The 26,742-nt window shown below is 37.4% G+C and overlaps 2 protein-coding genes across 4 annotated transcripts; one reads left to right on the forward strand and one right to left on the reverse strand.

Moving 5' to 3' along the window:
* Window positions 1-13: 13 nt before the first annotated feature.
* On the reverse strand, window positions 14-12,842 carry LOC139133178 (neuronal acetylcholine receptor subunit non-alpha-2-like). Of its 3 annotated transcripts, none has more exons than XM_070699609.1 (6): window positions 12,704-12,842; window positions 8,819-9,045; window positions 4,007-4,152; window positions 3,690-3,731; window positions 2,074-2,189; window positions 14-1,595 (listed from the first exon to the last, which is right to left on the reverse strand). In XM_070699609.1, exons 2-6 carry the CDS (start codon window positions 8,880-8,882, stop codon window positions 1,112-1,114), a joined length of 852 nt encoding a protein of 283 aa, XP_070555710.1. In that variant the 5' UTR covers window positions 8,883-9,045; window positions 12,704-12,842; the 3' UTR covers window positions 14-1,111. The 3 variants fall into 3 exon arrangements, with proteins under 3 accessions (XP_070555710.1, XP_070555711.1, XP_070555709.1); XM_070699610.1 differs by lacking the exon at window positions 12,704-12,842 and adding an exon at window positions 6,744-6,872 and having other exon boundaries at window positions 8,819-8,957; XM_070699608.1 differs by lacking the exon at window positions 12,704-12,842 and having other exon boundaries at window positions 8,819-9,090.
* Window positions 12,843-18,794: 5,952 nt separating this feature from the next.
* Window positions 18,795-22,365, forward strand: LOC139133179 (uncharacterized). The gene is made up of 3 exons (XM_070699611.1): window positions 18,795-18,932; window positions 19,132-19,175; window positions 20,204-22,365. The coding sequence occupies exons 1-3, from the start codon at window positions 18,848-18,850 to the stop codon at window positions 21,353-21,355; spliced, it is 1,281 nt and encodes a 426-aa protein (XP_070555712.1). The 5' UTR covers window positions 18,795-18,847; the 3' UTR covers window positions 21,356-22,365.
* Window positions 22,366-26,742: the final 4,377 nt, after the last annotated feature.

Here is a 26,742-nt window from a genome sequence, read left to right on the forward strand (position 1 = left end):
TGGACAAGAGGGATTTGTAGAGTTGAATGTAAATTTATTGAACTTGATACTTTTATCGTGTTTTACAAAATCTTTCTTATGTGTGTGATGTAAATTGTTACAAAACGTTTCTAATCCAATACGATGCAATCCACGTGACTTCATGCAAATGAATGAATACATTACTTTTTTGTCAGTTAGAACTTCAATGCTTTGCGGCGAATATATCTTTCAAGTATACCTAGCGTACTGCAGTTTACATGGAAAAGAATGCGTATTACGCATGCGTGATTCTTGAGGTCTCATTCATCTTCCTCGCCATAGCATATTGTGTAACTTTATCAATATCCAAACTACTGCGCAGTGTTTTAACATGGCACATGGACCAAGAACCATTCTCTGTAAATATGTGTATGGCATCACTTTAAAAAAATGTATAATATTCAAGTAGATATCGACGTCATGCAGTTCATGACATTTTTTTTCAAAAAAAAATTATGACAAATTCGTTTGTGTGATTAAAATATTGCGTTGAGTACACATGCGTACGTCCATACGTGCTCCTGGATGAATGAACGGATGCACGCAAGCTCTCACTTAAAATACACAACACATATATATTATAGATACATGTATTTATACACAGGTACAAGTCTCGACAGTTACCTACTGAATATGCATTTATTTTCTATCGTGTCAAGTAATTACTGTCACAGTACTTTCTGAACAGAACCGTGACTTAAAAATCATGTTAAAGTTGATTAAAATTATATGCTCACTACTTTTGATATTTACTCACAGAAATATCTATCAGCGTTGACATCAGCTGATGAAGATTGTAATTTAAGTCCGTGTCCGTCCAAGGGTTCATATTTCCACTCACATTGTATTACATGTCTATATTTTCATCGTATCTTCTCTATAATCATTGCTTAATATATTAAAGCACCGGTCGCAAAGAAAAATCATTAGACTTTCTGTCTGTTCTGTTTTGACGTCATCGACTGTGGAAGAGTGCAATACCATTAAAGATACGGGTAACCGTACTCATGCTTACAGGTCTGGGGTACATGTGCCGTGAAGTATATCCTAAGTAAGCTGGGTTCCTAGAGTTCTCGTGAATGGAAAATTATTATGAAATTAGAATATTCGCAATGAGGCCCATAAGTATTAATACCACTGTGGTGCAAGGATGTGTTAGCCTTTCGTGCAAAAAGTGACTATTTGCAGAGCCAGTGGCGTACTCATATTTGTAACTAGCAATGTCATTCGATTTCAGGTTGACGGTAAAGGCGAGTTCGTCGTTGATAATACTCGGGTCATCTGGGTGGGTTACTTGCTTTCTCTCCGCAGTTGAGCTCAAAAGTTCAAAATTTATGTTACCAGCAAACAGTCGAGTATCGACTGGCTTTTCCGCAGCTGAGAACTCCACCTCGTTGCTTCCGTAGCTCCACAGTCCATAGACGAAAGAACAGTTGCGCACCGTCCTGTCGGCGTCGTCTGACACGCACTGGGCCGTCGTTCGCGAGGCGGGTCTTGTCAGCATGGAAATCAGACCATTGTTCCTAACAGATGCGTAGCCAGAGCTTGCTGATTGATCGATGCTGTACTCAGACCTGTTATAATATCGCAAGAAAACCATCTTTTTATCAATGTTGAATGGCTGTCAGGTATCTAAGGACGGCACTTTGTATTCTGCATCTTTGATCTAAATATATGATTGTCGAGATAAAGAAGACTTTCACATACTGGCCACAGGTATAGAAAGGAGCGTGGTTGAAACATAACATTCTGGTGTCATTAATCGGCAGATAAATTCTCCCGCCAGCACTTGGGACTTCTAGAGATAAAGTACAGGAGATGGACAGTTATCCGCAAACGTGGCGGATCTTTACATGTTACTGTATTTGACCTCCCCCCTCATCCCGCCGTTTTAGCATTCTGGCGTTGATTTAAACATATGCATGGAATTTGAAAACATACATGAAACTCTCCTCACATACAAAATACTGCGGGCCCAGGAGAGAAAAAACCTGACACTCGCAAGATATGCAAATGAAAATAGAGAAGCAATGATCAAATAAAAAGTCTCACCCGTAATATAAACGAAGATCTCGTTCTGGTGTCCATATGTCAACAACAGGCAAATGTATGGTGGTCAACCCGCCAAAGTCTTCTGGATTCCAGGCAAAACGGTAATCTTCCCATGTCTGTATTGGGAAATGACAGGGCAGAAAATCTAATAATATGACGTGTCCCAGCAAGATAACAAGTATACATTCAGCGGTAATCTCGACACAATTGTCATGCATGTCTGGTTTTGAAATTTACATAGAAAGAAATGTTTATTATTTTTTATATTCTTTTATGCATAGATCATGATTTACATGCAACGCATGAACGAAACGAAAGGTTGGTTTTGAGTTTGAGGGTACACTGAACTGACTCACTGCATACTGCTGTATAGTTTGGTATCACAAAGTTCAAACACCGGATAACCTCGACAGCTAAATATTGGTGCGCAGAATTACAGAAGAGGAATGTTAAAAGTAACTGCGCCACTTTCGAACAAATAGAAAAGAGAGAAAATCTATATTCATAGCTATGGATATCATGCGGATGTGATGGTCATTTCTTGTTTATTGAAAAATGATATTGGGTGTCTAGCTAATTAACATATGTGAAGCTTTCAAATGCGAAAATAGGGTTGCTGACGCAAATGACCTTGTTCTGGACAAGAAATGCGATGCCAATTATAATATTATACCACAACATTAAAGGCGTAAATACAGGGATCTGATTGGTCGAGACGTTAAAATAACTTTGCTATAATCGCAATGTAGCACGGATGGAACAAGCACGAGCTCTCAGCTAGAGAAAATTGCCCTTTTGAAGTTTCGCGCCAAAATTTCGATTTAACCCTTTCACCCCCAGTTCCCTGTATACAGGTCCAACTTTACAATAGAAAACAATGGATTTGGGACAAACCATGGTGAGAAAGGGTTAATATTATGATATAATAGTAATAAAGCACCTAAACAATGGCTTTACCACTCAATTTTGAGCATAAGACACCGTGTATTCAATCGCTTTCACTCGTGCACTTATGTTGTGAACTGCTCAAAATCCCGAGATATACCGTCGCTGGGTGTAGTTTATTGCTTAAATAGCATGCAATACATGGTAACGTTGAACCAACCACTCCAATAGGAAATGTTATATTTTCATAGCGGTAGTCAAAATTTAGAAACATGAAAGTTATTGAGTGTGTGCGAGGAGAACGATGACTAGCTGTCGGACAAGCTACAGATACATTGATGATTGGAGAATTACCGGACATGCACATGGGCTTTAAAGGGCCACTTATGCTAAGTTTTGATAAATTTTTCGCTATTTTTGTTTTTAATGTAAATCATAATTTCTTGTTCGTCTCCACAAAGCATGTTGAGATACGCAGGATTCAGCTTGTCAGCTCAGCCTGTATATGAAGAAACTGCATTGTTATTGTTGATAAGTGAATTCTGGTCCGGACTAGAAATCAAATTTAACAATAAGAAGCAGGATGCTATGTTGACAAGCTAAGCAGTGGTTGTTTCAACATTATTTTTGGAGAAGAATATGAACTTGCAAATATACAAAATAAAAATAATGAAGAGATTATCAACAATTAGCATTTAACTGGCCCTTTAAATTCTTGACTTCATACTTACGTAGCGTTTGTATGTCTCGATGGTCAGCATATTTGTTCTATCCTGAAAGAAAATGTATATACAATGTTGTAAGTCAGAGAAATTTTTTTAACTTTCGCATACTGAGGCTTCATATTCTGAAACAATAAGGCGAGTTTTTTAATGTTTATGATGACATTGATGTTGCCAGTTTCTGTTCCTATTCCACTCAAATTTGAAGAAATTCGTGACTTTCTTATGAAGGGAAACCTTTGAAGAAGAGCTGTAGAAAGTCCTATAAAAGGGACATGCCATGGAGTGCGTTGGTCCGTTCATAAGCAAAAAAATCACCCACTTACTAGTTCGATGATCCTACTCAGGACGAGGGACATTTTCACCTTGACAGGCTCGTCAAATGAATTCTGAGGTGAAATCTCCCTGTTGTGAGCAATCAGCAACTCGTTGAACAGTCGTGATTTTGTTGCCATCAAATTGGCCGCATACACTGCGAAAAGCATTAATATGAATTTGCATTTTAATAATTTCCGTCAGTTATCACTCTTATCAATTTGTAGAAAGGATTTAAGGTACAAGAAACTGCGAATCTTTAACTTTTATTCACATTAAAAATTTAGTACACACCGTAACGTAAACTTTTTTGCACACTCGATATATGGGTGGCATCACCTTTGAATCACGCACACATTCATCAATCTATACAGTTTCTTCATAGTTTATATATATTATATATATTATATATATTAGAGTTTCACGCTACATGTGTCCTGTGTAGGATGATCGCTACAGAGGACACATGTAGCGTGAAACTCTGAGTAACGCCCCAGTACTGTATTCCTGTATTCAGCTTGTCATCGATAAAAACATGTCGTATAGGAGCGTATTTTTCACATCCTGAAGTTTTACGATCGTTTCTGATTATGACTCGAAATCCCCCGAAGGTTTGTTGTTGTGCTGATTGACGATATTCTAGGGAGTCCACAATACGTTCGAACGAGGGACGCAATTAATTTACTGTGACCTCCCACAGCGAAGACTTTATACAGCATTATGCTTTACCTCAGGTAAGTTTTTTGAAAACTGATCATTAGTTTTTGTCGTTTTCATTATTCTCAATCAGTTGTATTATATTTTTAACCAATACCACATAGATATCAGTCTTTACGGGTAAATATTAGCCGCCTCTGATGACTACATTTTGTCGTCTGCTAGTGAGTGCTGAGACAGCCTGTCAGCCGAAACTAAGTTCCGTTTCCTAAAGCTGTTTCCAATTTGAATATGCAAGAAAATGTACAGTTCAGATTTATATCACTGATATCATCTCCTACCGCGTCAAGGTAGTTTTGCCATATTCAGTTCCAAAATGTTGAAATCCTGCCAATATCCATTGCCAGTGTATTGTATTGCATTGTCGACTCGAGTCGGCTATCCGTGCAGTGCTCTCTTAGCAAAGCAAAGATTTGTTATACTTAGGTGTGCCGACCGCGATTATCCAGGGTGTTTTCATGATAAAATGTTGTTTTTTTTTCAAGTCAAATGTACTCTAAATATTGAGACAGTTTTCCTGTAGAAAGGGTTAATCTGTGAATTGGTAAGAATGCCGAGGCGCTCCCGATAGTTTTCTCAGCGGCTATATTAGTCACCTATGCGAATTCTGGTGGAATCAGCAAACTTTCTTTTATGTTTTTTTGCCAAGTCAGTAAACTCTGCTTTCTCCCACGGGGCATGACCGATCACCGACGCGAGTGGTACTATGGCGTACAACAGCCGCGTAGACTCGTACTCCCTAGCTTATTGACAATGGCCCCAGTGCCGAACGTTCGATGTTCGGAAGCTGAATTTAGGTGGGCCACCGGCATTGCAACTTTTACTTTTTTTCGCGATCTGCGCGTATTCGCCACGTCAAATATCGACCGTTGGCATTACAAAATGCGTTTTAAAATGTTACAAAGTGGGAGTGCCACTTTAAGTAACAAATATTATTACTGCGTACTCGAAGTAATTTGTGTTATTATTTATAACGCTCTCCGTGTGGCATCGATCACTGCATATATATATATATATATATATATATATATATATATATATATATATATATATATATATATATATATATATATATATATATATAATCTGATGACTTATAGAACTGGGTTGTTCAAAGTCCGTCTTGCTTCCAATCCCGAGTAGCAATAAAATAGCGACGTTTCGGTGCGACTAGCGTACCTTCATCAAGCTATACAACAACACGAATACAAACGAAACTGGAGGTACCACTAAATGGAATACATACTCGTGCACACTCGTACACGAAGGGTGAGAACATTACGACGGACGGATGGGAACTGTGCATCCACACAAAAGGCGACAACATTACAACAGAGGGGTGAGAATTACATGCGGAAGACAGAAAGTTGCTTAATCTGAAATTGCTGTGGGTTCATATTCATTGAGTCCCTTTGGATGGATTGTTCCTACTCTGTAGATCCAGAGACTCTCTAATTCTTTTGTCATTTGAACATTAGTGTTTGGTATGTGACAAAGTACTATGGCAATTAGAGCATTGTCTTTCAAAGTGTGGCCAGGCATTCTAAAGTGATGAACAACGTAGGGAGATCTGTCTGATTTGTTTGTTTTAATATTTGAGCGATGTCCATTGAGGCGTTTATGAAATGTTTGAAAAAAAAATTATATATATATATATATATATATATATATATATATATATATATATATATATATATATATATATATATATATAAACGGACACATAAGTAATAGAAAAACATGAAATCACACAAAGTATGAATGAGCCTCAACCACAGTCAAAACTGCCGTAAAAGTTTCCTTTTAAAAATACAAGACGCAAGGGTACCCTTAGGCTATCACGTTTGATCTGACAACGCTCACATCAGTCACTACAACAGTATACTAGCTAACACAGCTGTCGTCATTATTAGTTGAAATCGGCATTCGCTTCAGGGCTATGTTGTTTGTGGATATAAATGAGTGATATATGATATATGTTTTGGCAGTCGTCGTGGAACCCGGCAAAAACACAACGTAAGTGAAAATTACCGAAGGGAGTAAACAGTCTTCCTTTCCATGCAGAAGCTGGCAAAATTTACAGGAGTTGTTCATGAAGTCATAATTGTCTTTCAGGACACACTCATGATGAGGAATACACTACAATACACCCCAAGATATCTGATAAAAATCAACATCGAACATGATCAACTCCGTTATAGCAATATTGTCAGATAGTTGGAACAATAATAATGACGACGATGATGATATTAACGGTGATAATAAAACTGTTGATGAACTGTTGTGAGAGTAGCGAATTTCTTCTATCACATCAAAGTCCCTAAATCATCATGGAGGGACTGTGGTCACATGTAGCAGCTTGCATATTTAATCATTAATGTCAAAGCTAGAGTAATCTGTTTTAAATTAATTTTTAACACATTAAATCAGACAGAAATTTCAATTCCTCACATAATCGGATTACGTGTCTAGGCTACAGCTGTTTCGGCATGAAACAGGCAGGATGGAAATTTCAACTCCTCTAATAGTCGGATTACATTTCTATAGTAGTAGGCTAGATTTGTTTTGGCCAGTGACAAGTTATGGATTACGGCATTGGCAACTTGTGACGCAGGGAAATATTTTATGTGTTGCCCTAAATATCGTATAACAACTGTTACATTGGATTTACTGTTTGGGAAAACTGATATCACATATGCATACGATGACCTATGAGCTTCATAATTCTTGTTCGGTTGAGCTGTGACGGGTTTTTTGAGAAAAACTATAGATTGGGATAACAAATGCTCGTTTGTTTTATTTGCTTCTATGATGTAAAGGGGAGACTGTTTGCTAGCAAAAAATAAGATCATTTGGATGGTTATAGGAAAATGTTTGCTGGCAGTTATTAATCAGTACATGTTTAAGAGAATGTAGAACTCGTCATCGCTGTTGATTATTTGTACATTTAATACCATACTATCATTTCGACTGAAAGGAAGCAAAATCCCTTTTTGTAACATGTCCAAAAACGCCGCGTGAGAAGGCTATTAACCTGAGCTAAATGAAGCTGCGCTGACCTTTGCACTGTAGTTGACCTTCCGATTGAGATAGCGGCCAAGTTTAAGGAACGGGTGGATACCTAGAGTAGAATGTACATTTACTTCGGCAACTTAAATTTAAACGGCAAAGACTCGAATATCATGACAACGACTCAATAGTTCATTCGCTCATTTCAATTTCCCTTGAAGGGCTTCTTTGCTGTCTGACTAGTTATCTTGTCAAGTTCGTGAACCAAAAGACTTTCATCCAGGTTATAGTTATTAGAAATCAATCTATTACGGGGACGCTGCACCCAACAAAGTGTATTTTGCTCAAACATCTTTTTTTTGCAAATATTTTTTCAATTTTAATTAATTTGTTAGCCAAGATTAAAATATTGGTTTGGTTCACCTCTTAGCTTGTCAAGCTGTCGAAAGTTGCATGATAAAGAAGTGTTAATTTATGCAAATGTATGCAAATTACGCAATATTCTGGTTTCTTTTCTCTCCTATTTTCAAGATTATCCAAAGAATTTAACTCCATCTGGCCTGGTCAAATTTTCTGAAATTTTAACATTATGTTCTTTAAATGCTACATAACAAAATGGCTATTTTGCTTCGCAATAAAGTTCTTACTTTTTGAATAAGAGGCGTTTGAATTTTGCTAATCATGATTTTAATCACTTTTTTGAGTGTCAGTCTTTCAACCCGTATCATTTTAGAATGAGGATAGATAATGCAAAATTAAAAAGTCGTTTTTCCTACATATACCTTTCTTTCAAGTGAAATGTTGCATTTTAGAAAATAGCGTCAAGTTTTTTACTTAAATTAATTTTGATCATTAATACCAACATTGAGGTTTTTTACCCCAAATATACACCCATTTAATCCTTCGGGCAATTAGGAAGGGAGACACTGCCGCTGATAACAAATAAAAGTACTTATAAGTTAAAAACCGCTGAAGTACCAAATAAGTCAAAGGGTATTGAATGAAACTATTTGGCCTTAAAATAGTGGCGACGTCACAAAAGAGGAAAATTTGTGTCGTAGAAAAATTGGACAGCGTAGTTATCTCGAAATACTTACCCTGTTCAGTAAACAGAACTGAGATGAGTATCGTTCCATACACCAACACCATCATTGTCGTCATGTAGTCTAAGAATAAATGAACACTTCGACCAGTCCGCAAGAATCGTGTTGCTAATTAGTCTTCCCGGCTTGGTGAAGGGCGGACGAGCTCATCAAATCCGGAAACAATATTGATCCTGGCATTCGCTTCAAGTGACGGGACTTTGGCCAGCGTGTCGGCACCACTGCGATGTGAACACAGCGTTACAATTAATCCCTTTCGCCCTTGACAGGAATTCGTGGGAATTCTTGTCCAAAAATAAAAATAAACGCTGTCTGCTTTTCACATTAAAAGGTCGTGGACCCCCACCACGCTAAAAGACCCCATGGCAATTAGATCATCTGGTCGCCACCTTGCGGTCGTGTGAACCAGAAATTTACAGAATGGGCCGTCGTGCTCTGAAGAGTTTACATTACGATCATGATCACGAAGAGGTTAAAGGTCGCTGATACCGAGTCGGCTCTAATTGACGAGGTCAATTTCCATTTTCCACGCATGCTGACATTCCTGCTAAATGTGTCCTATATTAAGTGGTATTTATAGCACATGCAAGTCTTTTGTTTTGTTTTGTTTTTTTTCTAGTTTACACGAGAAACATGACATATGTTTCGTTTAGACTGCAGCAAACCACAGTGTAGACGCAAAACGTTACCTTCGGTCGATTTGTTCATTAGCTATTCAACCTAACACCTTGAACAATGCTTGATCTGCGAATGTAGGCTTGCATATGTAACGCAGACTTAGTATGGGTGGGTCTCTGTTTCACCCAAGGTATCACAAAGGCACATTCGTTTCTTATACCGTTTGTCCGTGTGGCTTATTTTCGGTGACACCGCTTGACGCGCTTCGCTGTAGCTCATGGCGCTTATGGTAGAATTTCACTGAATTACTCATTGCCAGATATGACAAACGTATACTGGCCATTGGCCTAGGCTGAAAACAGTATTATGCACATTTTTATTACCTATTTTGACACTATGCAGTTTATGTGGCTCATAAGCTTGACTTTCCCATCGCCAGATACATTCATTACATTCTAGGTTAAGACCCGGATCGGTGAGTGAACTTCGCAGAAATAGCATCGCGCCGAACACTAGTATCGTTTTCACATTAAACTGTCAATTTGGCTCATTACAAGCTCGTAGCTTTATCCTAATGTTGCCCCATCCCTAGTGAGTGGGCACTCTCATATTACAAAGTCTCCGAGTGAACTACCCCACCAGAACAAAAATAAACCCAAGGGGGGCCTTATGCCATACACTCTGGAGTCATAGTGCGTGGGAGCAGCATCATCGGACTGTCAAAAAGTCCGGCAGTCTCGGTCACAGAGAGTACTAAATTGCAATGTTATTATGACAGTAAGGGCCTCAAAATTGAAAGACATAAAGAGCCAGTAATGCCAACCTTTGATGATTTGTTCAATATAATATTTGCATGTTGTATGTCTACTCTCAAAAGAATGTTGAAACACCCACTATCTAGTTTGTCAGCCTAGCTTCCATGTGTAAAATGCGCCGTTATTGTTTGCACTTGTCAACAATACCAGTAAAATTTACTCGTGTACAGGGTGAAGTTGATAAGCTGACTATTACGTATATCAACGTGCTTTGGGGAATAGAACAAGAAATTATGGTTGACATTAAAATAAAAAATAGCGAAAAAAAATCATCAAAAGGTAGCCATTATTGGCCTTTGCTCAAAGGCTTTCCTCAAGGAAACTTTCTACCGTTCTCTTTCACAATGTACATTATATGTACGGGTCACCGTGCAAATTTTGATATTATGGGAACAAAGCGGGAATAGAGCTCCGTCACGCGAGAACGATGGAGATGAAATCTCGGGGAATTTAACTGCAGTAGCCAACGATAGAGAAAGACAATTTTACCAATTATGTTGCAACCGAGTATCCTCGAAGAAAGGAAAGCTTCGTAGGTGTATTGATAAAATCTCGTACATGAGGGTTACAGTGGAGATCCATTCGGAAGAATTGCACTTTCATTCCGAGTGTTAGGTTTCAACGTCAAGGTAGGTTCTAAGTTACTAGACTTAACGGATCCGACACACGGGCCAGAGGAATTAGATCACGGGCGCTCGTTCGCTGGGCAGTCTGCCAGATCGATCGGTTTTCTGCTCAATCTATCGATCCCGTAGTCGATATACCCTCGGCGCTACTGCAGATTACAGTGGCGGGCTTATCGACTGATGGATCGATCATAGATCGAGCAGAAAATCGATCGATCTAGCAGACGGTCTAGCGAACGAACGCCAGTGAATTAGATCCTTTGTTTTGCGTCCACTCGAAATTTTGAAAGGTAAGATTGTGAGCGGTTCAAAAACGTAAAGAAAGATTTCAACAGAAACGTTTTTATACAAATTTCTTGATTGTTTCCGTGTAACATGAGTGTGACCCATTCAAGAATCAACGCCGAAGGTTCTCTTTCACCTCCATAATTTACAATACAGTGTGATATACTGCAAGCATGTAGGCTTTCATAGAATATAAATTTTACAAAATTTTTTAAACAAAAATCTGTAAGCAGAAAAGCAAAGTCCTATTCAAATACACTCTTTTCTTTCTTGGAAAACTAAAAAAAAAACTCTAAGCGCGAAGACGCATGCGCAAAACAAAGAACTTAATATTTTCCAGTGTTACAGGTCAAAACACCAAAGTCACTCCTTGAGGTTGATAGTAGATTGTGGATGAGATGAAAGAGGGTATCTATGGGGCGTTCTAACTACATATTCCATCGCGAATGATTCCCTAGGTTATTGACACAAACAGTGCTTACTGATCTTTACTCTTGTTGTCCAAAGTAGACATACATGTACACACATTCCTTCAATTCTCCCAAAGCGGAATACGCCTCGGGGACAGAGGTTCGGACTCTCAAACTTATTGGTCTACCACTTGTGGGGGGCTCATTGTGAAGCTCATGGTAAAATTAAGTTGTCGCCGGCTTATTGTTTTGAAAATCGGATTTTTTTTCCGATAGAGTTCACGCGGCGGTGGCGGCCATTTTGAATTTTAGAGGTGGGGCTAATTGTCTCCCAAGGACCAAAATTTGCAAAATGACCCCCGATTGTTATTCTTGATTTGAAAGAGACTAGTAGAAGGATTCCTTAAGATAAGTTAGAGTGAAAGGTCAAGTCTTTCATTTTTTAATGACGTCAACCGAATCTTGCATTACCTAGAATGTCACTAAAAGGAGCACTAGATTACTGTGAATATTTGCTTGACAATATACCTGCTTGTCATCCGAGTCAGTAGCTTGCATAATGTTGTGTATCCTAGCTATAGCTACGTAATAATGTATAATTGAACGGATTGTACTGAGGCACAATTGCCTTTGAAAAGTCCATTCATGTCCTAAGCTCGATTTAAATGTGTCCGGGTCCTTTTCAATTAACACGTCCGAGGGTCATACCAGTGAGACGAGCTCAAACATAAGCCTGGACGTGAGGCTGTTCAACTCCCGAAGATCGCAAAATTCATATGTCAGTAGCAAGCCACATAGACATAAACAAACCTCGCTGTAAGTAGGATGACTTAGGTTTTGAAGAGTGACGTCATCTGCCGAGATAAACCGAGTAAAGCCTTTCAAAGTAACGCCCAGGCCACTAGTATTCTCTTAGGTCATTGAGCTGCGAAGTCACGGTAAACCCCTTGCAGAAACAGAGTCTAGTTCATGAAAGTCACCCGTGGTGATACAATGTGCAGTAGTTTTTTTATAGAAAGGCCCTTACTTTAAAACTGCATAGCGATACTGAACTTTGATAAAGCTTTGCATTTTGAACAACTAATTCTATCGGGTTGCGGAGAGATACAAATTTGTAAGCCTTACCGGAGTCCTGCACCTGGTAAAAAGATCTCTTGCGGGGATTGCGACGAAGAACCAATGAGGGCGCAATTTATTAAATAGTTTGCTCATGCTCAAGGAAGCCTTACGGGAGAGGAAATCCAAAGTACATACTCTGAGAGAATTCGAGTGGGTCCATACCGACATTCTTAACTGGACAATATAATCTTGTGTGGTTCACACCAAGCTATACCATCGTCAGTTCCTCGACTATATAATGTAAGTGATCATCACTGATTGGTGTAAAAGCTATGCAAATTATCACAAAGTATCAAATAACATGTATCAAATGTGTGCTACATAGTAATTAACCTACTTAGCACATTAGAGCTGACATTTTGCTGAGGCGGCATTTACACCAAGATCACAAAAGCGTCTAGCTTTTTTCTTCCAAAAAACGTCACTTCCTGTCACCTCAGAGCAGTTATGAATTCTTTCAAGAAATGTAATGCAATATAACAGTCGGCAGTGTGACAAGTCACAGTGAAAAGCACCAACTTTAATTAGCCCCATTAGTAAACACGATTGGAACTCAATTGGGATAATTGAATGGTGAAGTAATGTCGATTTATCTGCAAATGTAATCTCATCTGCTTTTCTTTTTACATTACAAACTTGTTTTATGAGTAATTTGCAATATTGTTACATTCAGCTATATGGCACCTAACACGTTTAAGAAATTTGAAAAATATGAAAATCCAATTATCCCAAATTAGTTCCAATCGTGTTTGTATCTTCTCACACCGCTTCGATGAGATGGGTTGAAATCAAATGCAACTTGTGCAAACACGCTTATCGAAGTGTGACCACAGAACGTTGATCAAACATTGGCGACAAACGCACAACTTAAGAGTTTAGTTGATAATGTTAAATTTCGAACAGCAACTCAAATATGGCCGCCTAAAATATAAAGCTATCACCTATGATTGGAATACTGACATTTTCAAAGACAGTATGGCTTAATAACGGGAAACCAAAACACCTCTCCGAAGATTGAATGGGTTTCTGTAAGTAAAATGCAAAAAGATACCGTTCATGGGGCTTTCATACAATTTATATTTGTACGCTAATGCACAGCTGTGAAATTATTGCTGTTATCAATTTGACAGTGAGACCAGAGAGATATTTTCCTGTTACCTGCAACATTGCTGTGTTTATAAAACAACAATTTCTTTTCTATATGGCAATCGGAAATTGTCATTGCACCTTTCAAAGTGTCGATTGGGATCCACATTCAGGAATGACAAATTCGTCAACTCAAGCTTCCAGCTCTTGAAAATGTTTGTAAGATATTAGTTGAAGATAAGCGTTCGGTGTTGAAAATAACCTGTGGGCTTAAGAGAAGCTTCTACGCGCCTAGTTCTAGATCACACACCATTACCTAATTGCACTTATAGGGACAGGGTCGTCTCGTCTGCGGCTCTATGGGACCCATAGGGCGAGTTTGTTGCTATCACAAGATATCCCAATATCCCTTGTGAAGATTAAAAATTTAAAGTATCGGCTGCACCGAAAATGATGTCCTCGACCGTAGCAGCTTCTTACTGATGAAGGGACGCAACCTAAGTCTATTTGTCAGACTCTCAAAGAGTTTGGAAAGTTACAAAACTGGTGTTAGAACTGTGAATATACTATCTCCCGCTCATCCTCCGTGTTGCTTTGTCTCTGTGTAGTTTCATTGACACCTTTAGCGTGCACTTCGGACGGCCATATCTGAAGATGCGATTTTTAACGTTTTGATGTCAATGAGTTTAGAAGAGAATAAACTTAAATCAAACGTAAGGCGGCGTATATAACAGTATTTAGATGTGATATGCGAATTGCAGTCTTTCTACAAGAATGAAATTAATTTTTAATACAGCTTAGAGCTCACTGAATTCCGTTCTCATTCCTTGATAATGCGGAATCCTTCAGGTATAACGGATACGCTTCTTTTGGAAACAAACTTACAACCTTTAGGAAAAAATGACTTTTAAATATTTTAACCCCGGTTCTCATCTACTGCCGTCAATCATGCTCAGTCTCATTTAATACATGCAGCTGCCAGACAGCTGCCGATAATCTGCAGTGGCGGAGAGTGAGAAGTAACAGAACTAGGTAAAGCTGTAAACATAGCGTGGACATACCTCGTCACAATGCATGTAGCTGCGAATGTGTAATAAACAAATCTCAACATATCCTCTGTTTTCCAAGAGTTTTCTTTGAATAATACCCATTAAAGACTGAAAAAGTGTATAACATGTAAATTCAAAAGTTTTAATATCACTTTTAATTTCCCGCCATTTTCAAAAACTAATCACGCATGTACTTTGACACAAATCAGTTGCGGTCAAATAAGTGACGATAAATGATGCCAAAGTTACATTTCAACTAAGGTAGATTAGGTATGCACATGTAGAACCGTGTTAAAAATCGATGAAATTTATATCATACATTTGGGGGTAGAATTCATATATTTTAATTAAAAAGCGAAGCTAGCTGTTGTTACAATATTTTAATCCTCTACAGCTGCATGCCCCGCTATTTCTCATAATTTACGCATCAAATCGTGACTGCAATTCCGTACTGATGTCGAATATGACGTCACAGCGACATATTCCTTGACGTGGCACATTTATTGTTCAGGTGAGTTTTTTGTTTGTTTGTTTTTTATCTACTCACAATTTGCATCTTTTCTATGATATGGTACTGGCAAAAACTCTGAATAAAAGATGCGAAATATTTGCTTTGCATTGGGTACATTTTCATTGTCTCAATGAAGTGAAAATAGGCCCTAAACTCTTTGCCAAAGTTACATTTCAACTAAGGTAGATTAGGTATGCACATGTAGAACCGTGTTAAAAATCGATGAAATTTATATCATACATTTGGGGGTAGAATTCATATATTTTAATTAAAAAGCGAAGCTAGCTGTTGTTACAATATTTTAATCCTCTACAGCTGCATGCCCCGCTATTTCTCATAATTTACGCATCAAATCGTGACTGCAATTCCGTACTGATGTCGAATATGACGTCACAGCGACATATTCCTTGACGTGGCACATTTATTGTTCAGGTGAGTTTTTTGTTGTTTTTTTTTATCTACTCACAATTTGCATCTTTTCTATGATATGGTACTGGCAAAAACTCTGAATAAAAGATGCGAAATATTTGCTTTGCATTGGGTACATTTTCATTGTCTCAATGAAGTGAAAATAGGCCCTAAACTCCTTGCCAAAGTTACATTTCAACTAAGGTAGATTAGGTATGCACATGTTTAACCGTGTTAAAAATCGATGAAATTTATATCATACATTTGGGGTTAGAATTCATATATTTTAATTAAAAGCGAAGCTGTTGTTACAATATTTTAATCCTGTACAGCTGCATGCCCCGCTATTTCTCATAATTTACGCATCAAATCGTGACTGCAATTCCGTACTGATGTCGAAAATGACGTCACAGCGACATATTCCTTGACGTGACACATTTATTGTTCAGGTGAGTTTTTGTTTGTTTTTTTTATCTACTCACAATTCGCATCTTTTCTATGATATGGTACTGGCCAAAAACTCTGAATAAAAGATGCGAAATATTTGCTTTGCAATGGGTACATTTTCATTGTCTCAATGAAGTGAAAATAGGCCCTAAACTCCTTGCCAAAGTTACATTTCAACTAAGGTAGATTAGGTATGCACATGTTTAACCGTGTTAAAAATCGATGAAATTTATATCATACATTTGGGGGATAGAATTCATATATTTTAATTAAAAAGCGAAGCTGTTGTTACAATATTTTAATCCTGTACAGCTGCATGCCCCGCTATTTCTCATAATTTACGCATCAAATCGTGACTGCAATTCCGTACTGATGTCGAAAATGACGTCACAGCGACATATTCCTTGACGTGACACATTATTGTTCAGGTGAGTTTTTGTTTGTTTTTTTTATCTACTCACAATTCGCATCTTTTCTATGATATGGTACTGGCAAAAACTCTGAATAAAAGATGCGAAATATTTGCTTTGCAATGGGTACATTTTCATTGTCTCAATGAAGTGAAAATAGGCCCTAAACTCCTTGCCAAAGTTACATTTCAACTAAGGTAGATTAGGTATGCACATGTAGAACCGTGTTAAAAATCGATGAAATTTATATCATACATTTGGGGGATAGAATTCATATATTTCAATTAAAAAGCGAAGCTGTTGTTACAATAGTTTAATCCTGTACAGCTGCATGCCCCGCTATTTCTCATAATTTACGCATCAAATCGTGACTGCAATTCCGTACTGATGTCGAATATGACGTCAAAGCGACATATTCCTTGACGTGGCTCATTTATTGTTCAGGTGAGTTTTTTGTTGTTTTTTTTTATCTACTCACAATTTGCATCTTTTCTATGATATGGTACTGGCAAAAACTCTGAATAAAAGATGCGAAATATTTGCTTTGCAATGGGTACATTTTCATTGTCTCAATGAAGTGAAAATAGGCCCTAAACTCTTTGCCAAAGTTACATTTCAACTAAGGTAGATTAGGTATGCACATGTTTAACCGTGTTAAAAATCGATGAAATTTATATCATACATTTGGGGGGTAGAATTCATATATTTTAATTAAAAAGCGAAGCTGTTGTTACAATATTTTAATCCTCTACAGCTGCATGCCCCGCTATTTCTCATAATTTACGCATCAAATCGTGACTGCAATTCCGTACTGATGTCGAATATGACGTCACAGCGACATATTCCTTGACGTGGCACATTTATTGTTCAGGTGAGTTTTTTGTTTGTTTTTTTTTTATCTACTCACAATTTGCATCTTTTCTATGATATGGTACTGGCAAAAACTCTGAATAAAAGATGCGAAATATTTGCTTTGCATTGGGTACATTTTCATTGTCTCAATGAAGTGAAAATAGACCCTAAACTCTTTATTCTTTAAACACCCTTTTCAGATAGAATTCGATTCGGGAATTCTCTAATTTCGACTGTTACATTTTCCCAATACTTTTCTGTTCTTCCGCTTGTGGAAGCTCATTGTAAAGCTCTTGGAGTAAATACAATCTTCATCGTCTTCACAGTCTTCACTGACACGCAGATTACAGCTGTGTCTTGCCGTGCCTAATCGGTTCTACACATGAAAGAGAAACAAAAAATACACACTACATTAAACGCAAACCTCCAAAATATGAACGATGTGTGGAATTTTTTTTCCCTTTAATAACTTTACTAACTACGATATTTCTTAGAATATTCATTCTGAGTCGACTGATCATTAGCTTGTTTCTGCACGCTTGCGCTCAATGCTGTATGATTTTTATGTTTTATGTATCAAGACAATGAGACGGGACGTGACGTGACAGTCGCCCTTGTAACCTCCATAAATGTAATAATCTCCATAAATGTAATATTAACTACAATTGTAATATTAAATTTACTGGTACATTTTATCACAATTGCGGTCGGTGTTACATTTCCATAAATGTATTATTAACTACAATTGTAATATTAAATTTACTGGTACATTTTATCACAATTGCGGTTGGTGTTACATTTCCATAAATGTATTATTAACTACAATTGTAATATTAAATTTACTGGTACATTTTATCACAATTGCGGTTGGTGTTACATTTATGGAGATTATTTCGTTCATGGAGTTTACACAATCTGTCTTTTTGAATCATTCAAACTACTTAAAAAGCCTTTTGCATAATGCTTTCCATTTGTTTAAAATTTGACCGGCTGAGAAGACCGCACCCAAAAATGAAAAATCAATAAAGATTGGTGCTTTTTTCGTTGAAATGAAAATATAATTGAAGGTTTTCATTAGTAACTCACCAACAGTGACTGTCGTTTTCCATCAGTAACTCTACCGGCTCTTAGCAGCAGAGTATAGATTTTCAAAATAAGCTTTAGATCTTTAGTTAATGACATTGATTACATTTACAACACGCTGAAGCGTCAGGTTGATGAAATTTAAGACACATGTGTCTGACTACGATAAATCTGCTGGATGTTTCAAATTATTAACTTATCTTTACAGCACATGTTGCCATTTCACACGATCACATGATTTGCCCTTGTTTGTCGTGTTCGCTAGTCAGTATCTCGACCGACCGTGGACAAGAGAAGTTGCAGGATGGCCTCAATGATTCTGCGTCACAAACTCAGACATTTTGCGCTGTCAATGATTGTTATTGCTGTTATATCAACTCTGATTTTCTGTAAATATTACAATTTCAAATTTCGCCAGTGATACACTCGTTCCTGCAAGGCATCCTCTCTCGCTTTAGCTCGTCACATGACTGTACATTTTTAAAACCCTATCATTTTTAGCTTATTTAGATAACACACGTCCGTAAAATGTTCTTAGTCAAAGGACTTTTCTCAAACTTTTCACTTTCACGTTTTTGTCTTTTACAGCATCATGGGTCCCACGTAGGCAGACTATTGATGAGGATGCAACGGTAAGATTTGATTTTCGCATATCTATTATTTGGTATAAATTTAGATATAAGATAGAACACACCTCGGGGACTGAAATCCGGACGCTAAAACTTTTACAATATTTTGAAGTTTATGGACTGAGATTTTACAGGCGAAGTTTTTTCGAAAACGGGAATTATATTTTCCTAATGGAGATAACACAGGGATGGCGGCTATTTCTTATTTGAAATATCTGTAAATATTGGGTAATGGGTTTCTCTGCTACCAAAATGTCAACGGTGCCTAGGATTGTTATCTTGATCTGATGGAGAATGGTTGAATGATGTTTTGAGGAAAGGACGAGCAAAAATTAAGTCTTTCGCTTTCGAGGCGCGAACTGCCTTCATATTTAATTTAAGAATTCTCATAAGAGCTTGTACATGTATTTTTATCAGTCGCTCTTGTAATAATTTTACAAATGTGGCATTGCCAGGTTTTTAATTTGGCCTAAAAATACGACTAATGGCGATTTTTACTCCAGTTATTAAAAATACCGTTTTTATCAGTTGAATAGCCATCATTACACACTGTTGAAATCAAACTATGAATGATTAAAACCAACGACAGAAACAAAATATAAAGGCCGATATAGTCTGTTCTCCAAATGTAATTGCATTTTCAAGTACACTTATCTGGCACTAAAGGCGACTGAAGGGTAAAGTATATATGCACACTCAAATAAACTATTTACAAAGCTGAAGGTAACTTCAGTCAATTTTCGGATCGTATAAAAATATTAAACTTTAAAACTATGAGTGAAAGTCTTTAAAAATATTCCAATGCACAGATGATAACGAAATTATTAATTTAAAACACCCTTCAAATATTACTGAACATTACCCCTGAAAACAAGCTTTTGAGGCTTGGTGATTTTATCGTACCTAGCGGGCAAGAGAACTTAGCCTAGACTAATCATATTCCCGTGTACAAGCACATTGAGTATTTTCTTGGAATCAAAGTCTCTTCTCTCATTATCAGATATTATACATAAGTTGCCTGTATTTTCCAGGAATCATCAAATTTAAACGAAGATTTCTCAACAACAGTTTCATCTACATCATCTACCGTGTCCAAAGTACATTTGAGGAAATTCAATGTTTCCACAACATCCGACCGTCACAGCGGAGTACTGATGAACACAGATAGGAATTACACGTGCAGTTTTCTCAGGCGATACATCAACGAGAAAGTAACGAAATATCAAAATTGCACGATTCTCTTCACATATTCTAAACTGTGCTTAAATAGCACTGACATCGGGAGAAATCCGCTGCCGAATTTCTTCTTCAAGCGAAACAACAGCGGTGATACAGCTGACGATGCTTACAGAAATGCCAATGTGGCGTTCGTACACATGCCAAAAGCAGGAGGGACATCTGTTTCAAAGGTCTTGATGATGATACCTGGACTAAACAAAACTGGAAGACTTAACAAAATCGCTGTTGCTCATTGTCAACAATTTTACCAGCAAGCCCTTTCTTTCAGAAAACACAAGGACCAAACTCTCTTTTACACGAAACGGACTTTCGGTCTTCACCACTTCGCCTTCCCAGGACGACCCTTTGCTTACACTACGTGGTTTCGTGAACCAATTGATAGACTGATTTCAACTTTCTATTACGTCAGGCGAACGCATTGCGCCAGAACCCACGAAATATGCAAACATTATCTGTTAAGATCTAAGAATCTGACTGAGTACTTGCAGAAAACAAATGGCATTCATTTCCAGGATATGGACAACTTCTATGTTAGGCTGTTACAGTTCGGAGACTTTCCAGATGTAGACGAGAACTTTGAAGACAGCTTGGGAGGTACGCAACTAGAAGACGCAAAAAATATTCCCGAGATAGAAGAAAAGCATTACATAGTTGCTAGGCAAAATTTACTGACTAAAATGGCGTTCGTTGGACTCTCTGAGGATTTTAAAACTTCACAAGATATGCTAAGCTACGTCTTTGGAATACCTCTGCAAAAGATAGCGGTCCACGTTAATGCAAATCCACACCAGCATAATGTTACTGACTTTGAACTTCGAGAGCTCCGGCGACGAAACATTTGGGATCTGAAATTGTATGATGAAGCAAAGCAAATTTACTATCAACAAAAGAAATCGTATCTTGATACTAACAAGACAAGAAGCGACCCGTCTACAAAATTTTAACATTCGTGGGTATAGTTTCATAGTGATAGGGTTAGCACTTACGGATGGACAGAGGGGGAAGTTGTGTTTTGGTAAAAACTGTTGACTTTCTGTTAAGGAACAACAGCAGAGACTTTGATGAGCCTCCACTCATGATACACTAATATTATCATTAAACTCCGTTTAATGTAGCCATGGTTGTATAAATGTGGGAGTTCTCCAGAAAGTTTTTAGGATACTATCTGTGTCCGAACACCCATGTGTAGAAAGTATCAACTATCAAGTGTATCAAGTTAAAGTCCTTTGCTAATTTTCTCCAGATGTATTTCTGACTTGTAATCCAAAATATGGTTAACTACTAAAGTACTTATGTACTATGATTAAAACTGAAACTTTTTTATTTAATATTTACAGCCATAGTAGTGCAGAGTAACTAAGACACAGCATTGTATAGGAATTTGTCTTCCGGAACTTGTCTCATTCGAATAGCATTTGTAGAATCGAAACCACATGAAATTTGGTTTAGGTTATAGTATATTTGAACATCCCACTGTCCTCAATGCCACTCTTCGGATTCTTTCCTAGCCGTATTTTTGTATACTTTTCCTTGTGTCGCTTCGGTTGGGGAAATATACTGTGAACTGAAAGGTGACAAAGAAGAAAATTAATAGAGAGATGATGTGATATGTTCTTCATTTTATATAGTGTCAACGCGTCCGCAAATCATACTTTCTACTGATCAGATGTCCATAATCTGCTTAGTCTGCCCTCATTCAGTTTATTAAAGCAGATGATATGTCAATATATTTCGCGCATTACTGTAGCGCTGTGGTGACATATGGTAAGTGCGAATTTGAGTTCTAGTAGTGTCCCTACGCATTGAACGTTTTTAACATGTGTGATTTGTTAGGAATTACAAAGGTCATGTATATGAAGTCTTTCGACTGACCATGATGTACTCTTCGAGCTAAATATTGTCGAAGACTTCATAGCAGGTCAACATATACCGTAAAGCTCAAGGGAATTAAAAACCTGTCACATTAATCATCAATGGAGAATTGTAGAGATGTCCTGCAGTAAATACATTGCATTTCAGCCAGGGGCACGGACACACTGTACAAAACACGTACACATGTATGTATATATATATATATATATATATATATATATATATATATATATATATATATATATATATATATATATATATATATATATATATATATATATATATATATATATATCGAAGTATACAGATGTCCTCGAGGGAAATTACAGTGCTCAATGCAAAAAGCAGAGCAGAATCATATCGGCTTATACCGGGATGACGGGCTTGGTGTACTCAAAAATATCACGGCCAGCAAGGCGGATAAGATCAGAAAGGAAATCACAAAGATATTTCATGACATTGGCCTGAAAATCACGATCGAGACAAACCAGAAGATTACAAACTTCTTGGATGTGACATTTAATCTGAACGACGGCAAGTTCTACCCGTATCGTAAACCGAACGACCAAACAATGTATGTCCATAAGCAGTCTAATCACCCGCCAACCATTATTTATCACATACCTGACGCAATAAGCAAACGCATCTCAACAATATCTAGTGATAAGGGCATCTTTGATAAATATAAAGGGCGATACAATACAGCGCTAAAGGCAAGCGGCTACACCGAACAAATTGAATTCACCAAGACCAACCAATCAGCGAGGAGAAGCAATAACAGGAAGCGTCATATCACGTGGTTCAACCCCCCTTTCAGCAAGGACGTGGAAACAAACATCGGCAGGAAATTTCTCCAACTTGTCGATAAATATTTTCCAAAGGGGTCTAAACTTCACAAGATCTTCAACAGAAACACAATTAAAGTGAGTTATAGCTGTATGAGGAATATGGCAAGTATAATCAAATCGCACAATAAGACTTTCTGACTTGTAATCCAAAATATAGTTAAGTACTAAAGTACTTATGTACTATGATTAAAACTGAAACTTGTTTATTTAATATTTACAGCCATAGTAGTGCAGAGTAACTAAGACACAGCATTGTATAGGACTTTGTCTTCCGGGACTTGTCTCATTCGAATAGCATTTGTAGAATCGAAACCACATGAAATTTGACTTGGTTTAGGTTATAGTATATTTGAACATCCCACTGTCCTCAATGCCACTCTTCGGATTCTTTCCTAGCCGTATTTTTGTATACTTTTCCTTGTGTCGCTTCGGTTGGGGAAATATACTGTGAACTGAAAGGTGACAAAGAAGAAAATTAATAGAGAGATGATGTGATATGTTCTTCATTTATAGTGTCAACGCGTCCGCAAATCATACTTTCTACTGATCAGATGTCCATAATCTGCTTAGTCTGCCCTCATTCAGTTTATTAAAGCAGATGATATGTCAATATATTTCGCGCATTACTGTAGCGCTGTGGTGACATATGGTAAGTGCGAATTTGAGTTCTAGTAGTGTCCCTACGCATTGAACGTTTTTAACATGTGTGATTTGTTAGGAATTACAAAGGTCATGTATATGAAGTCTTTCGACTGACCATGATGTACTCTTCGAGCTAAATATTGTCGAAGACTTCATAGCAGGTCAACATATACCGTAAAGCTCAAGGGAATTAAAAACCTGTCACATTAATCATCAATGGAGAATTGTAGAGATGTCCTGCAGTAAATACATTGCATTTCAGCCAGGGGCACGGACACACTGTACAAAACACGTACACATGTATGTATTATATATATATATATATATATATATATATATATATATATATATATATATATATATATAATATATATATATATATATATATATATATATATATATATATATATATATATATATATCGAAGTATACAGATGTCCTCGAGGGAAATTACAGTGCTCAATGCAAAAAGCAGCGCAGAATCATATCGGCTTATACCGGGATGACGGGCTTGGTGTACTCAAAAATATCACGGCCAGCAAGGCGGATAAGATCAGAAAGGAAATCACAAAGATATTTCATGACATTGGCCTGAAAATCACGATCGAGACAAACCAGAAGATTACAAACTTCTTGGATGTGACATTTAATCTGAACGACGGCAAGTTCTACCCGTATCGTAAACCGAACGACCAAACAATGTATGTCCATAAGCAGTCTAATCACCCGCCAACCATTATTTATCACATACCTGACGCAATAAGCAAACGCATCTCAACAATATCTAGTGATAAGGGCATCTTTGATAAATATAAAGGGCGATACAATACAGCGCTAAAGGCAAGCGGCTACACCGAACAAATTGAATTCACCAAGACCAACCAATCAGCGAGGAGAAGCAATAACAGGAAGCGTCATATCACGTGGTTCAACCCCCCTTTCAGCAAGGACGTGGAAACAAACATCGGCAGGAAATTTCTCCAACTTGTCGATAAATATTTTCCAAAGGGGTCTAAACTTCACAAGATCTTCAACAGAAACACAGTTAAAGTGAGTTATAGCTGTATGAGGAATATGGCAAGTATAATCAAATCGCACAATAAGAGGGTAATCTCCGGAGAACAGCGTAAGGACCAACCAGCTGATTGCAATTGCAGGTTAAGTCGGCATGCCCCCTGAAGGGTAACTGTCAAGTCAAAGGCGTGGTGTACAAGGCCAACGTATCAACGAAGGACAACGGAGAGAGGGTTTACCGTATATCGGCCTCACTGATAACACCTTCAAGACGCGCTACGCTAATCACATGAAGTCGTTCCGCAACGAGAGATACAAAAAACGACACCGAGTTATCAAAATATGTATGGAACTTAAGAAATAAGGGACAAGACTTTGACATTTCATGGTCAATCATTGATAAAGCATTGAGCTACTCTAACATGAACAAGCGATGTAATCTTTGTATATCAGAAAAGCTGCACATTATCAATGCTGACAAATCTACACTGTTAAACAAACGCTCTGAGTTGGTTTCAAAATGTCGCCACCAAAACAAATATTATTTATCGAATTTTAACACTACCTACAAATAGAATGGTTCGTCCCAATCATATATGTAAGAGTGTCGAGCTAGAAATCCTTTCACTCTATCTGAGGATTGCAAGATGCATGAAACTTAAGTAATAGATTTCATTACTTTGTACTTGAAGTAATCTGTTTATTTACATATATATATATATATATATATATATATATATATATATATATATATATATATATATATATATATATATATATATATATATATATATATATATATATATATATATATATATATTTCAATAAAACGTTTCTAGTTACATATTTACAGTTCCTTAAAAAAACTCTTTCGAGAGAATATATATATATATATATTTTTTTTTCAATAACACGTTTCTAGTTACATATTTACGGTTCCTTAAAAAAACTCTTTCGAGAGAATAACCAGTGTAAATCTGAGGTCTCATTCGGGGAAGAAAAAAGGCCAACAGGACAGCGCACGTCAAACCAACTTGAGCTGATCCGTTAGCTCAGTTGGTACAGCATCCGAACTGAATTCGGGGGACGTGGGTTCAAGTCCTACATGGGTTATTTTTTCAAGCCCCAAAAATTTGCTGTGCAGAGACACTCAGATGTAGTTGCGTGTTTTTCAATTTAGTTATATTATATATATATATATATATATATATATATATATATATATATATATATATATATATATATATATATATATATATATACGATAACATATAATGTATAACGATAACATATATTGTTATACATCTACCATCGAGAACAATAGAATTTTGTGTGCGCTAAAAAAGCCGTATGGAACGCCCGTTCCGTAACACATACGGTTTCAAGGCATCCCATTCCCTGCGGCTGTACCTGCGCGTTCACTGTAGAACGGTTTCAAAGGACCCATTAGACGAGTGCCAGAACAAGTCTCGCGCGCGCTCTGTACGTCCGTGTGTAGTGCACACACTCCAAAACTGGCAGAAGCGCGTCCGAGATAGCGTTCCACATTAGCGCGAGAAAATCGGCAGGAAAATTGTTGACATTGCACGAAAACTGTCACTACTCTGACAGTTTGATGCCCCACTCACAAATGTAAGATGTATAATAATAAGGTTATCACGAAAATACCGCAAAGGATGCACTCGGACATTGGCGCTACTCATCGCCCTCCGCTTCGCGTCGAGCGATACGATGCGCCAATGTCCTCTTACATCCTTCGCGGTATTTTTCGTAATAACCTCATAATACATACAGCATTGTACGCAATTCATTGAATCGCCAAAGTTAATGTTGAGCACTTAAACAAATGGTTTAAGGAGGAAAAGAATGTGTAGGTCCTATTTCATTCAAGTAATATTGGTCTATCGCTTGATGGGGCTCATCTTGAAACTCTTTAAATCAGCAGAGTTTCCACC

The sequence above is a fragment of the Ptychodera flava genome, chromosome 5 (genome assembly GCF_041260155.1).
Source record: "Ptychodera flava strain L36383 chromosome 5, AS_Pfla_20210202, whole genome shotgun sequence".
Classification (NCBI taxonomy): Eukaryota; Metazoa; Hemichordata; class Enteropneusta; family Ptychoderidae; genus Ptychodera; species Ptychodera flava.